Below are 14,053 nucleotides of genomic sequence, written 5' to 3'. Positions count from 1 at the left end.
GGTTTAGGGTTAGGTTTAGGATTAGGTTTAGGGGGGTAGGTTTAGGTTTAGGGGTTAATTTTAGGTTTAGGGTTTACAGTGTGCTTCTGTTTCCGCGCTGTTGTCGCCCTGTTGATGACGTCAGCTACGCGGTTTAGTCGAGTGCGGTTTTTGGTGGAACCGCATCTTATATACTGAATACAGCATTTTTGGCCTCTTGAAACCCCGCCCCTTCACAAAAATAGACCTGCAGAGGGTTTGGGAGGCCTGCAAAGTGATCCTGGGAGCTGGGGAGGGCAAAAACAAATGAAAAATGGGCTATTTTTTGCTCGTTTCCCCTCCCCCCAGCTCCCAGGACCACTCTACAAGCCTCCTAAAGGCTATGCAAGTCCTTTTTTGGGCAAAAAAACAGCCTGTTTTCGCAAAAAAGCTGTTTTTTGCTCATTTCCAGTGCGTCTTATACTCAGAAAAATATGGCAATTTCTCAGACTGTTCATTTCTCACTTACTCAACACTCATAAATAACATTATAACTTAGGTTGTCTGCAGTTAAGTCTTATCGATTCCAGTGAGAATAAAGTCATCAGTAATTGCCCATTGATTTCGGTAGGGTGTAAATGCAAGTCCAAATCTATCTTACATACATTTACACCCTTTTAACAGTGAGGCTAAGATCTCATGCCACACACAAGGGAGAAGACATTCTGGCCTGTGAATGGTAGCACTGATGTAAGATCATATATACTTGTCCCCCCCAATATGCCAGGTATGCCAGTCTGCAACAACTATCTTATAGTCTGCTACATTCCTGAAATTGGCACTGCCAATTATCAATTTTTTTAGTGTCTTCCGCATTCAACTTTTATTAGAACAAAAACTGGATCTGAATGTTATATGTGGAGGCAGTTTGATCAGCATAGTGCAATGGAGTTTTTACTGAATTCCATAGCAAATTTAGATAATGCCTTGCCCTATTCTTGTACCCAAAATGGAAGTGGAACTATTTCCTTTTCTAATTAGGAAAAATTCTAGTTTTTAGCTAAACTATCAACTATGTTTTTCAGAGAATCTGGATTCCATATTTTTCCTTGTTGAAATCTTTTTTTTATATAGGAGAACGTTCTGTGATGTTACAGTAACATAACAATCAGGATTACAATCAGGATTACTGCTCTAAATGAAGTGCCATGTAGATTTATTATGTTGAAGGCATTGGTCATGTATTTTGTGATTCCAAAAGCCTATTTTTATTGCTTTACCCACTGTTGCTGCAGATGGATGAATGGGTGGATGGATGGATATAAAATTAATAGACTAATAAGAGTTCAGGGTATCGATAACAAGTCTTATTTCACATTCCGTTTTATTTTCCTGCCATGTTAGGTTGGTAAGAAACAGAGTTACTAAAATATATATCAGCCTTTAATGTTAAAGGAGAGGGGGGGAATTATTTTAACAATATAGTTAATGCATGGGTCTTGATACTTTCAGAGAATGAAGACAATGAGCTAATGAAAAAGAAAGAAAGTGACCTTCTTGAGCTACAGAAACTGCAGCAAAAATTGGACCAGCTCTCCCAATCATCTTCATGCCAGAAAGATGGGTTACAGCCAATTGCTCACCAGTCCTTGCTAAGCTCGACAAGGGTATATTTGCAATGTGATTTATTAGTATGCATGTGGTGGTGGGGTGCATTATAAATCAATATTCTCCAGTTGGTACTTTCCGGTTTTGAACTACATTTCTTATCATCCATAGATAAGAACTGTAGGATGAACTGCAGCTCCCAGCACTTCTCATCATTGGCCATAGTGGCTACAGCTGCTATGAGACATAGCAACATCTGGACATATTGCTCCTGGAATTGAAAAAAACCCTTGTGCCTAGTATCTACCTACCATTTTTTCCCGGAGTATAAGATGCACCTTTTTTCTTCACTTACCTAACTACTTTTTTCCTACTTACCTAACTACTCTCTCTCCCTCCCTCCCTACTGTATTTCTCTTTTTCTCTCCCTCTCTATCCCTCTATCTGCCTACCTACTTTTTTTAAAAAAAAATTGCCTCTTCAAAACCTTGCTGCGTCTTATACTCCAAAAATACGGTATATCCCTCTATGAGGCTGAAAATCTGGGTGCGTCTTATACATCGATTACAGCATTTTTTTGCCTCCCGAAGCCCCGCCCCTTCACAAAAATGGCTGTGCATACCCTTACGGAGGCTTTCAGAGAGTTCCTAGGGGGTGGGGAGGACAGAAATGAGCAAAAAATGGGCCTTTTTTGCCTCCCACAGCCCCCAGCAGCACTCTATAAGCCTCCATAAGGCTATGCATGTAATTTTTTTGATTAAAAAATGGGCCCGTTTTTGCAAAAAAACAAGCCATTTTTTGCTCGTTTTTTGGCCCCCCTTCCCCTAGGAGAACTCTGCAAGTCCCCCCAAGGCTATTCATGCCTTTAAAAAAAGGGCCCGTTTTCATGAAAAACGGGACGTTTTTGGGAGGTTTGCAGAGTGCAAAAACTTTTTTTTCCCTTTCGGAAAGCTCTTTAGTTAATGATTGATGAGAATTAAATTGATTAAGTGCATTGCCAGCAGAAACAAGTCTTAGGTGCTGCAGATTGTCAGCGATTTCCTTCTCCAGCACATGGTTAAATACACCTGGAAACATCTACCTACCTACTCTCTCTCTCTCCCTATTTCCTACTGTATTTCTCTCCCTCTCACCCCTCTCTCTCCCTCCCTCCACCTACCTACCTACTCTCTCTCTCTTCCTACCTATCTAATGTATTTCTCTCTCTCTTTCTATTTCTCTCTATCTCTCTACTTACCTACCTACACCCTCTCTCTCTCCCTACCTACCTACTGTATTTCTCTATTTCTCTCTCTTTATCCCTTTATCTACCTACCTACCTACTTACCTAACTACTCTCTCTCCCTACCTACCTACTGTATTTCTCTCTTTTTCTCCCTCTCTATTCCTCTATCTACCTACCTACTTTTTTTAAAAAAATTGCCTCTTCAAAATCTTGCTGCGTCTTATACTCCAAAAATACGGTATATCCCTCTATGAAGGATTATCAAGAATGTCTACTCCATAATGTCCATTCATAAGCAGAATTTTAACTGTAAGGGACTTAAAAACATTTTCAGGAGCTCTTCTAGAACTATCTAACTCCAAATCTATATATGTACTTTACCTGTACAAAGTAATTTTCCTGCCATTTAGTGAACATAGACAACTACAGTAGTTCCTCTAGATAAAATTATCTTTAACTGAATAATACTAGCTTCCCAAGATATTCCTAACTGTTTAAGTAGAAAAGCTAAGTTAGAATCTTGGATCCTCTTTATCAAATAGTTCTTTTTATGAGTGAAATAGTTGTTCTTTTAATTCAGTAAAAATTAAGGAATTACTATTTGGATAGACTCCTTAATTATAATGTGTGCCAAAAAAAACCCCTTTAAAATGTTTTTTTCTAATATAACTTTAAATTTATTATTTTTATAATATAATGAAATACTTTTCCAATCTATGTCTTGGAATTTATATTTGAATTGTAAAACCTTTTTCAATCTGTTTCAATTTTAATTCAACTTTTCTTGTTCTGGTGGCGACAGATCTGTTTGACTGTTATGAAACTAAAATTGGCTGGAGTTATAGTACAACATAGCAAGTAAATTGTAAAATATTGATAAAGTATGTTATGCATGTAAGTATGGTTAGTGTTTCTAAAAAATAAAGTGTTGCAGATAAGTTACTGACATTGCTCTATGAATACATTAGAGTAGGGATCCCCAACCTCTGGGCTGTGGACCGTTGGGAACTGGGCTGCTGAAGAGACAGCTGAGCACACAAAGCTTAATTTGTGTATGTGAAGAATTTAGGTTGCAATTGTGAAATCATTCTCTTGCTGCTGCTGCTGCTGCTACCATTGCCACTGGTCCACAGAATCAAAAAGGTTGGGGACCCCTGCATTAGAGCATGGAAATCAGTAAATGATTAAGTAGACAAATGGCAAGAAGTCACTTAAAATACAAGTATACAAATTTGTATTTTGTTCTTCATTTAATAAGGGTGATCAATGTGTACAAATGACAACAGCACAATGTTGGCCAGAATGGAGAGCGTCTTCGGTAACTCAGAGTGCTCCGAACTTGAGAACAGAGCATCAAAGTTTATCAGAAGATGCTGTAACTTCCCAGCCTATTGGAAATCACTCACAAAGATCTGCTTTCAAGGAGATTGGAGTGCCTTCAACTTCTTTGACAATGAGGAGCAATGTGGCCAATACTGATGAAATTCTTGGACAACAGTCAGTATTTGAACCTCCAATGACAGCTCTAAGTGAGAAAGCTGCACTTGAAACTCACCCTGATTTTGAAGAATGTGCAAATAGTCTACGGAGACTTCAAGTCAGCAGTAATGATTCTGTCCAACCATCTCAGAAGCATACTATCTTCCATAATTGCCATGATGGAGAGATGTAAGTAAAAGTTAGGTTTCTCAGGTTCAGTTGCTTTTTTTTATCCAAGAATGAATGCTCAGTGAACGGATGGGAATTAGATTTGTTACATCTTGTGGTTGATGTTATTGGTTGGATTATATATCATGAACAATTCATATGGTTTGATTAATTTTTGTTATATATAAATCTAACTATTGGTATTTGTAGTTTATAACCTAGGTTAGTGGTGAACCAGATCACCATAACTTATCCAACAAACCCTGGTTAAGCAAGCCATAATTTAATATGTGCAGTGCTGCAGCTGGGGATGTTAGATAACTATATCTTAATTAGCTGGGATAGGAATGAACTGTTGATCTCTGACATTTGTATTGCTAAGATCTTAATTTATCACAATTAGTATTAGCAACAATCAACCTGATGCATGTGAACCTATTCTGCACTATATGCCACTGTATGTGCTAGGAGATGTGTATGAATATGATTTGCTCTATTTCAGGATATTTGAAATCCAATATTAAGCTCATTGTTAAAATATTGAAATATTAAATTTAAGGCATCCAAGCTGACGTAGGCATTTGTTTATTTGTTTAATCTATAGGCTACCTGACTACTGGAATAGAATACAATACCAAACAACAAAAACCCCAAACCAAATGGGTCAAAATAAAACAAACAAAACAAAAAAGGGGCACCACAATCAACTTGCTCCCTAAGTCAAAGATTCTTTTAGTGACAACAGATGATTAACGGGGTCTTTTAGAACTTGTATCCCATTCTTGATAAAAGTCAGACTGGGTAGTCTGATGGAATGCTTCTACATTTTATGTAATGCAGAACGACAACCACTTCTAGCACTTATAGTAAGATCTTATTTGTGGACAACCATGCCACATTTTTAAAGCACGCTTTATCTCTCTACCTCTCCATCTCCCCCTCCTCTCCTCGTCGTGTGTGTGTGTTTGTGTGTGTGTGTGAGAGAGAGAGAGAGAGAGAGAGGGAGACATTTCAGTAAAATTTTATTTATGTGATTATTTTTCTGGGCAGGCACATAAATCCTTCAAATCAGAAAGAGCAGCATTCCATGGAAATGAGAGACGGTAATATATTTTCTTGCTTTCTTAATATTCTGTGAGTGCTCTAATGGGTTACTAATCCATTCTTAAGGAGATTGTACAAAATAGAATTGTCTCTGCAGTAGTCTTTTGCAGCCTGTAGCCTGAGATCTAAAAATGTTCAAGATCCTATTTAACCACGTTTTCTAAGCCGCGTGCATGCATGCAAGCCACACTCATGAGCAAAGCACATGCACGGAAGGCCACACACATGCATGGAAGGCGCGCACAATCACAGTTTTGGTGTGCGGCGAACAGGTGGTAAAATTATATGAAACCAACCTTGCAGTGTCATGGTGTCAGAAGGGATCTCACAGAATGTACAGTTCAAATCTCTGCCCAATGCAGAAATCTTCATAACATCCCAAGCAATAAAAAAAACCCTGCCCAATCTTTCTCTGAGAATGCACATTAAGGATTCCAGGAAACAGGCTGTTTCATTGTTTATTTATGTAAGAAATATATATCATAACTCTTATTCTAAGCAATTTAAAGAAACCAATGAAAACAAGGCACCAGACCAATAATTCTAGTAGTCTCCTGACTCAGTCCCCATTCTAACCCAATATTAGAAGGGGAAGAGTCAGGTCTGGAAAGCTAAACGAGTAGGGACCCCATGAATCTCAGGTAAGAGTCTATTCTAAAGAGCTGAGACAGTTACCGAAAAGGCATATCTCCAAGGTCATAGCATTTAAGAGAAGGGGCTTAGAGTCCACCTACCCTATCTGACCAAGTGGGAAGGAAAGATTAAAAACTCAGACACATGGCATGTAAGGCTTGAAAGGCGATAACCATCATGTTGAAATTCACAATGCAAATTCTGGTCAACTTAAATACTTCATCAATTTTGGGAGCTATCCTTTTAAAAGGGGGGGGGGCATATCAAGCTAAAATTCAAAGAAATTTCCTTTTTTAACACTCTTTCTTCCATTGTTGTTATTGTATCAAATGTGCATTAGGAATAATAATAATAATAATAATTATAATAATAATAATAATAACAACAACAACAGTTGAAGAAGAAAAACATGCACTGGCTGATTATTTAAAAGAAAGTCAAGAACATCTATTAATCGAAGTAAAGAACAAAAATCTACTGAAGGCCCAACAGACGAAACAAGAATACAGAAAAGATGTGATAAAATCAAGAATGGAGAGTTGGCAGAACAAAGCACTGCATGGCCAATTTCTGGAAAAAATAAAAGATAACGTGGACAGTGAACAAACTTGGTTATGGTTAACAACAGGTACATTAAAGAAAGAAACAGAGTCACTAATCCTGGCTGAGCAAGAACAAGCTATCCGCACAAATGCCATTAAGGCCAAAATCGAAAAATCCTCTGATGATGCCAAATGCAGACTTTGCAAAGAAGCTGATGAAACTGTTGATCACATACTCAGCTGCTGTAAAACAATCGCACAGACTGATTATAAATTGCGGCACAATTCAGTAGCACAAATGATCCATTGGAATTTGTACAAAAATTATAATATTGAAACAGCAACAAACTGGTGGGAACATCAGCCTGAAAAAGTCACCGAAAATCAGATGGTCAAGATCTTGTGGGATTTCCGTATACAAACGGACAAAATACTGGCGCATAATACACCAGACATCACACTGGTTGAGAAAAATAAGGTCACAATCATAGACATCGCAATACCAGGTGATAGCAGGGTCGCCGAGAAGGAACATGAAAAAATTGCAAAATACCAGGACTTAAAAATCGAAATTCAACAACTATGGCACAAACCAGCAGTGGTAATTCCAGTGGTAATTGGCACACTGGGTGCTATTCCAAAAGCACTGGAATTACATTTAAAACAGTTAAAAATTGACAAAATCACCATCAGTCAAATGCAAAAAGCCGCACTGCTTGGATCTGCACGCATATTACGAAAATACGTTACGACGTCCTAGGCCCCTGGGTGGGGCCCGACTAGTAACCAATGCCAAATCCGGCGAAACAACTGGCCGCTGTGATACAATTCTGTTGTGATGATAATAATAATAATAATAATCTGTAGCTGTTCCTATAAATTTAAACCTCTGTGTGCTTCTGTCAAATTCTCATATTGTATTCTTGGTACCAGATAACAGAAATACGTCAGGATTTTTCGATCAACGTCATATGACTCTAAATGCATCAAGCATAATACAAGCAACCCCATCTAAAGTGCAGCCTTCTCCTACTGTTCACACAAAAGAAGCCTTGGGTAAGTATAAAGCCTGTTTTTTAAAAACAGAAATAAAACAATACAAAACCTGGGGTCCATTTATTTTGATAGACTCTTAGATTTAATTTTATAGATGCTTAACATTGATAAGTATGCTTGAATAAACCTTATGGGTGAATAGGTAGCTGCCTTACAGTGCACACAATGTGGACGTTTAGGAAAGAATTCTGGAAGTGGTGGTTACGTAGATTAGAAAGGACACATATTTATAAAGTTTTATGCAATACTTTCAATAAAAGATGGCCGTACTTCATTGCAATATCCATACATACAATTTGTGCCTGTAAGCAACTTATTCATAATTCACAAGTAATATCAGGTCTTCAATTTCCAGAATAATTGGCCCATAAATTTATTTTTCCAATGTTGAAGGACTAGTCTCACTAGACTCATAGCAATAAAAGGACATGGAGAATCCACTTCTACTATCTAGCAATTTTCTAATATTGCTGGTATATCCATCTAAGGTATATATGTCAAAAGAATAGGAATGTCTAAAAGCATTAAACCCTGTCTCAAACTCTAATGTAAATAAATCTTCACAGAATATAAGAATGTTAGAATATACATGTTTGTTTTACTTTTTTCTGTTTAATTAAAAGCAAAACATTAAAAATAATTAGAACAAGCAACTTCTTTGCCCCAAAAAGCTATAAAGTTCTTCCTGTTCTTTCTTTCTTAGTAGATCTTATCAGAAAATGTAGCTTAACATATTGTTCTCTTTCTCCATATTTGCTACATCTGTTATCCAGTACTGCGTTGCAAAAGAAAGGGTAGATTGGAAATGATAATTTTGTGTGCACTTTGTTAGAGTTCCACATCTAACATACTAAGTAAATTTGCCAATATTTATGTGTGTACATATAGTTTCAATATGTATCTTGATTGAACTAATAAGGAAGCTGATTATTCAACTAATAAAAAGCACACTTATAATCCATATGTACATTTAAATAACCATGACAAAACTTGATAAAAATGTGAGTTAATTAACCAGTTTTTATTTTAAAAAGCCACATGAAAAATATGTATTTACCACATGAAAAATATGGTCTATATTTTTCAGCTGGAAAAGTAGGTTTAGCTGGTAACCTATTTTTACCTTGCACATTACTTTCATGTAGATTGCAATTAAGACAATTAAAATATCCTAAAATAGCAAATGTCATTATAAGGAACTTTAAGCTGCAATGGTGTGGCTAACGAGGAAGACCTTATTTCCTGAAAGTGAAAATAGATGCTGACAAGAATACATACCATCTAGCACACGGGTGTTAAACTCGCTGTGTCATGTTGCCGTCATGTGATTTATTGCAATGTTTTTCCCCTTCGCGGAGCTGGGTTGGGCGAGGCCTGTGCGTGATGCATCTGGGCCAAGGCCTGCCAGTTTGACACCCCTGATTTGATAGAAGCAATTAATTACAATTTTATGTTAATTCCTTGAATCACAATAATAATCTAGATTATGCAGGAAAACCTGGAGTTAAATGATTTATATGTAGCTAATTGTCTCTTCATTTCTCCTATCTCTGACTCCACTTTATTTTAGTACTGGCAGTCCTTAACTTACAACTATTTATTTAAGAATTGTGCAGAATTAAAAATGGCCTTGGACTGTCACAAAACATTGCACCAACACCCCAATGTGATTGCAATCCAGGTGTTTGGCAAACTTGTTCACACTTACAACAGGTTGCCAAGCGCCCCAGAATCATGTGACCACAATCACATTATGGTTTAGAGCAGTGGTTCCCAACCTTTTTTTGGCCATGCCCTACCTAAGCATCTCTAAAATCCTGATGTCCCCCTTGTGACATATAATTCTTACTTTATGCAAAAGGTGAACTCTACTCACGCAGAGGAAGCCTAAAAGGCCATTAACTTGGTTTAAACAAGGTTCAAGTTGCCCCCATTAAAAATCAAAATGCCCCCCTGTGGGGCCTGGGCCCCTCTTTGGGAACCACTGGTTTAGAGCAATATATGAGCTCAGCCTGCATGTAAACCTACTGAGAACTCCTATTAGGATTAAAACACAACCTTGGACTTGGGTGTTCATGAATTGAAACCAAAGGTTTAAATACCTCCAATGGTTTTGCCTTACTAAGTGTTCTTGGATTATTATTTTTTTACTTTACCTATCCTTTGAATTTTTCTTTGACTTACCAAGGTTTCATCATGGACATGTTTCAAGTGACTTCTCTAAAAGATACCACTATACTTTCAGAAGATGAGGAAGAAGATGTTGAAGCTCTCTTCAGAAACAAAGGTAAATATCATTATCTACAAATGATACATTATCTTCGCATTGGTCTTCCTCAGTTTGGGAATCTCCACATGGGTTGGGACTATAGCTTCCATTATGCTGGCAGCATAGCTGCTAAGTGAAACTGGAGAGACCTCATATAAATTTGGAACCCCAGGTTCTGCAAATGCTCAAGAATTTGTCTTGGATTATAAAATTTGTTAGGCAGACATAATTGGAATAATCTCTGTCTAAGTGATTTCAAAATGCTAAAGCTGAATGATCTAAAACAATAGATGGGAGTTCTTTTCTTCCCTGCCTCATTATTGTTAAAATATAAATTTATTCTGAGCAGTGGGAGGAGCTCCCTTGTGAGCTGCAGAACAGATCCAATAAAGATGCATTTCATATTCTTTATATTAACAAAAGTGAGGATTAATTTTAAATATAGCTGAGGATTTTTAATAAGTAGGAGTCCAATATCATAATATTAGCAAGGGTATGTTTTTATCTCTTTAGTTTCTTGTAGAGAAACCTTTGGGATATATACATGACTAATGCTGGCTTTTTAGAGAGAATTAAAAATAAATGCCTATGATGAGAACATTATATATCTAACTTAATCAGAATATCTGTTTATGTTTATATTTTGAAGTGAAGGATACTTATTTAGTTGCTGACTTGTGCTTATATGCCATTCCAATCATATGCAATGGATTAGCTAACATTCCTTCATGCTCTACCAAAATTAAAAGCAATGAAAAATGAAACAAGAATTGGACAAAAGGATCAAGGACAACAATCAACAAACAACCAAATATTTCCACTGAAGGAAAAAATAAATTCTAATGAGCCTCTAAAGACCTGATCTTAACGGCTTTTTAGAATTTTAATTCGATGAGCGGGACAACCTGAACACTGGGAGATGCTATTGTAGAGGAGGGAACAGCAACAGGGAAGGTGGTACTTTATAGAAGCAGTTTTTAGGAGTAGAGTTCTGGTGGACGTCCCCCCTTCCAGTTCTTAGGGTGCATGCAAGTACTAATGGGAGAAAGTGGTCTTGAATATACCAGGCCCTGAATCATGTGGGGCATGGATACCCAATCTTTTTGCTTCCTGGGTTGCACTGAGTGAAGAGGCGTTATCTGGGGTCGCATATAAAATATTTAATACAGTTAATGTATATGAATAATAAAACTTCCTTTATTTTTAATTTTTTTATTACATCTTGTGGAGTTGCAGCTTGGACATGCTTAATGTAGGGTTTTAAAGATCACAACAAGCATTATCCATCACCCACAGGAGCCAACTATAAACACTGTTCAATTTTAGTTATAGATAGGTCATGCTCCCCATTGCTGAACTGGTTTGCAGTTTTAGCATCCTCTTGGATCCACCGCTATTGTTTGACTATCAGGGAGCTCCTGAGATCAGGGAGAGTTTTACACAATTAGATCTGTGTACCAGTTCAGATAATTCTTGTATCAGGAGATTCTCACAATTACCTATGTGACTTCAACTGTAGCTTGATTTACAGTTTGTAGACCACTTGGAAGCGCTTCAGAGGGTTCGGGAGGCAACAGCTCAAGTAGTTATAAGATATATACATTTTGCCTATGTGAGACTTCAGTCAGAGACAGGGAAAACATAAACCTATCACATCTTTCCTTTTCGGTTCCCCTTTTAGATCCAGTTGAAGCTGTCAGCATTAAGCCTAGTGTTCCTGCTGCATTATCTGCTTTTACAATTTTTGAAGATGAGAATATGGAGTAAGTTGAAAATCATCAGATAGCCTTGTAAAGAGGTCGTTATGCAATTACCACAAAGAATGCTCTATAATTGAGATTAGTTTGCATTAGATTGCACCTTAAGCCTATTTGTACATTCTGCAATGAAAACTGTTACTAGCACATCTAGTATCTATGCTGTTGAATGAAGATTCCAGTTTCTCATTAATCATTTTTATCAGTCCCCCTTTTCTTCAATTTCTTGCATCACAAACTATGGAAAAGGGTCACCCTTTGATTCTCGAAAGAGATAATGTGTACTGTACTTGTATTATACTATGTATTGTTACAGCTAGCTGATTTTGGCTCATCTTGAAAAAGCTATGAAAGGACAAACAGTGATTGGATGAGAAATCCTACCTAACTATTTAAGAAACTGAGAATGTAGACTAGACTGAGAAGCTAAAAAAGAAAATTTTGAAATAAGGCAGTGGTGACTCACTATGCTATTGTCAAGAAAACAATATTCTTGTACTCAAGAATGTTGATTACAATTTCCCTGTAATCAATTATTTGCGCAGGAATTTTAGGCAACCTGGGATCCCTCCAGATGTTTTGGGCAGCTCTTGTAAATCTCTTATCATTGGCTTGTGTTGGTACATGAGAGTCTAAAACATCTTGAGGACTTACAAATGACCTATTCTTGATCTTTTAGATTCTGTTGTAGCAGATCTGATTTCCGGAAAATAATTGTTCTCATGGTCAGTTAAATCCACTGTACGTAAAATGTTTCATTTGAAAATGACCCTGAATGTTCTTCTTTTAATTTTTAGAGTCCTGCAGTCAGTCCCAAAGTCGACATCTATCAAAGTGTTTGGTGAACGTCCCAGAGACACTTTGACTGTTTCTAAACCAAGAGTAAGCAAATTGCCTTTAAATGTTTATATATATATATATATTATATATATAATATATAAAATATATATATAAGATTTTTACAACCCCCGGTATGCCCAAATATAGGAGGAAGATCACTACTTCCATTCTCTGTCCTTTGGCTCGTCACAAGAGACCATCCAGGCAGAAACCCAATATTTTTACTGGTGCCTTTTTGTTACATTTTTGTTGTATTTGTGCTGATAAATAAATAAAGGGAGACTAGTATAGATCTATTTCAAGCTATTTAGCTCTCACCAGCTAGCCATACCCTTACTGGGATCAATATATATATATTGATATAAATCAGAATTAGAAAAATAAAGCATTGAAAAGAATAACAAAAAAGAAAAAATGCAAAACATAAATTTGTGTGTATGTGTACATATACACACATAAACACGCAAATACATATCCTGTAGTCTTCAACCTTAATTGGGATTGATATAATGGTCTCTATTTCTTATTTCAGTGTTTCTCAGCCTTAGCCATGTTAAGATGGGTGGACTTCAACTTCAGTGCTGGCTGGGGAATTCTAGGAATTGAAGTCAACCCATCTTAACCTGGCTAAGGTTGAGAAATACTGCCTTATTCCATTCTGTCTTAAAATTTAAATATCAGTTTGTCTTGCTAGTAACAGATATTCTTAAAAATGGTGAGCTTTGTGGTCTGATAAGTTTTAGTGATCCCTTCTAATAACTTACATGTCTTTGAAGCTGAAAATATTGCTGATCCAAACTGAGATAATAATAAAAATTGCAATTGTGAGCATTGTCAGGGAGTGACAACTGACAAACAATGTATCTTTTTACACAGAAAAGGATAGAAACACATTATCATCCACAGGTTGATCTAATCTATAAAAATACTATCATCCATCCAGTTCTTTCATAAAAATATTTTTAAATCATATTTGAGGACTGAGTTATTCAATAGCATCAATTTAGCATGAGAAAAAGGATAGAAACATATTTTTCCAAAATATAATATGCTACAGTTTTTGAATCAACATAAAGAGGAATGCCAGACATAGCAAATCTATTACATTTTGAATCCAAAACAATTCAATGAATAAGAAGATTTATATTCAAATACTACTAAAGGGCCCAGGAAAGAGAATTTGCACTGTGAAGACATCAAGTTCAAATAGTATGCTTTATGCAATAATTCAAGATTCAGAAAATCCAAATACCTCTCTTTGAGCTGCGGTGGCACAATGGTTAGAATGCAGTACTGCAGGCTACTTCTACTGCTTGCAATTTGGCAGTTCGAATCTCACCAGGCTCAAGGTTGACTCAGCCTTCCATCTTTTTGAAGTGGGTAAAATGAGGACCAGGATTGTTGAGGGCAATAG

At 36.7% G+C, this 14,053-nt stretch overlaps 1 protein-coding gene across 1 annotated transcript in view; it reads left to right on the top strand.

The window, feature by feature from the left end:
- BUB1 (BUB1 mitotic checkpoint serine/threonine kinase) overlaps positions 1 to 14,053 on the top strand; it is a 52,100-nt gene that overhangs the window by 26,510 nt on the left and 11,537 nt on the right. Inside the window, exons 9-15 of the mRNA XM_087717619.1 lie at positions 1,471 to 1,625; positions 4,050 to 4,459; positions 5,489 to 5,541; positions 7,651 to 7,773; positions 9,962 to 10,060; positions 11,724 to 11,805; positions 12,597 to 12,681. Of these exons, the coding sequence (XP_087573745.1) occupies positions 1,471 to 1,625; positions 4,050 to 4,459; positions 5,489 to 5,541; positions 7,651 to 7,773; positions 9,962 to 10,060; positions 11,724 to 11,805; positions 12,597 to 12,681 (1,007 nt within the window). The remainder of the gene's footprint in view (positions 1 to 1,470; positions 1,626 to 4,049; positions 4,460 to 5,488; positions 5,542 to 7,650; positions 7,774 to 9,961; positions 10,061 to 11,723; positions 11,806 to 12,596; positions 12,682 to 14,053) is intronic.

Source organism: Thamnophis sirtalis, unplaced genomic scaffold, assembly GCF_051295495.1.
Source record: "Thamnophis sirtalis isolate CommonGarterSnake01/CBP01778 unplaced genomic scaffold, rThaSir2_p1.2 scaffold_6, whole genome shotgun sequence".
NCBI classification, from domain to species: domain Eukaryota; kingdom Metazoa; phylum Chordata; class Lepidosauria; order Squamata; family Natricidae; genus Thamnophis; species Thamnophis sirtalis.
Note: the sequence above shows the minus strand (reverse complement) of the source record. Positions and strands in the feature narration are given on the sequence as shown.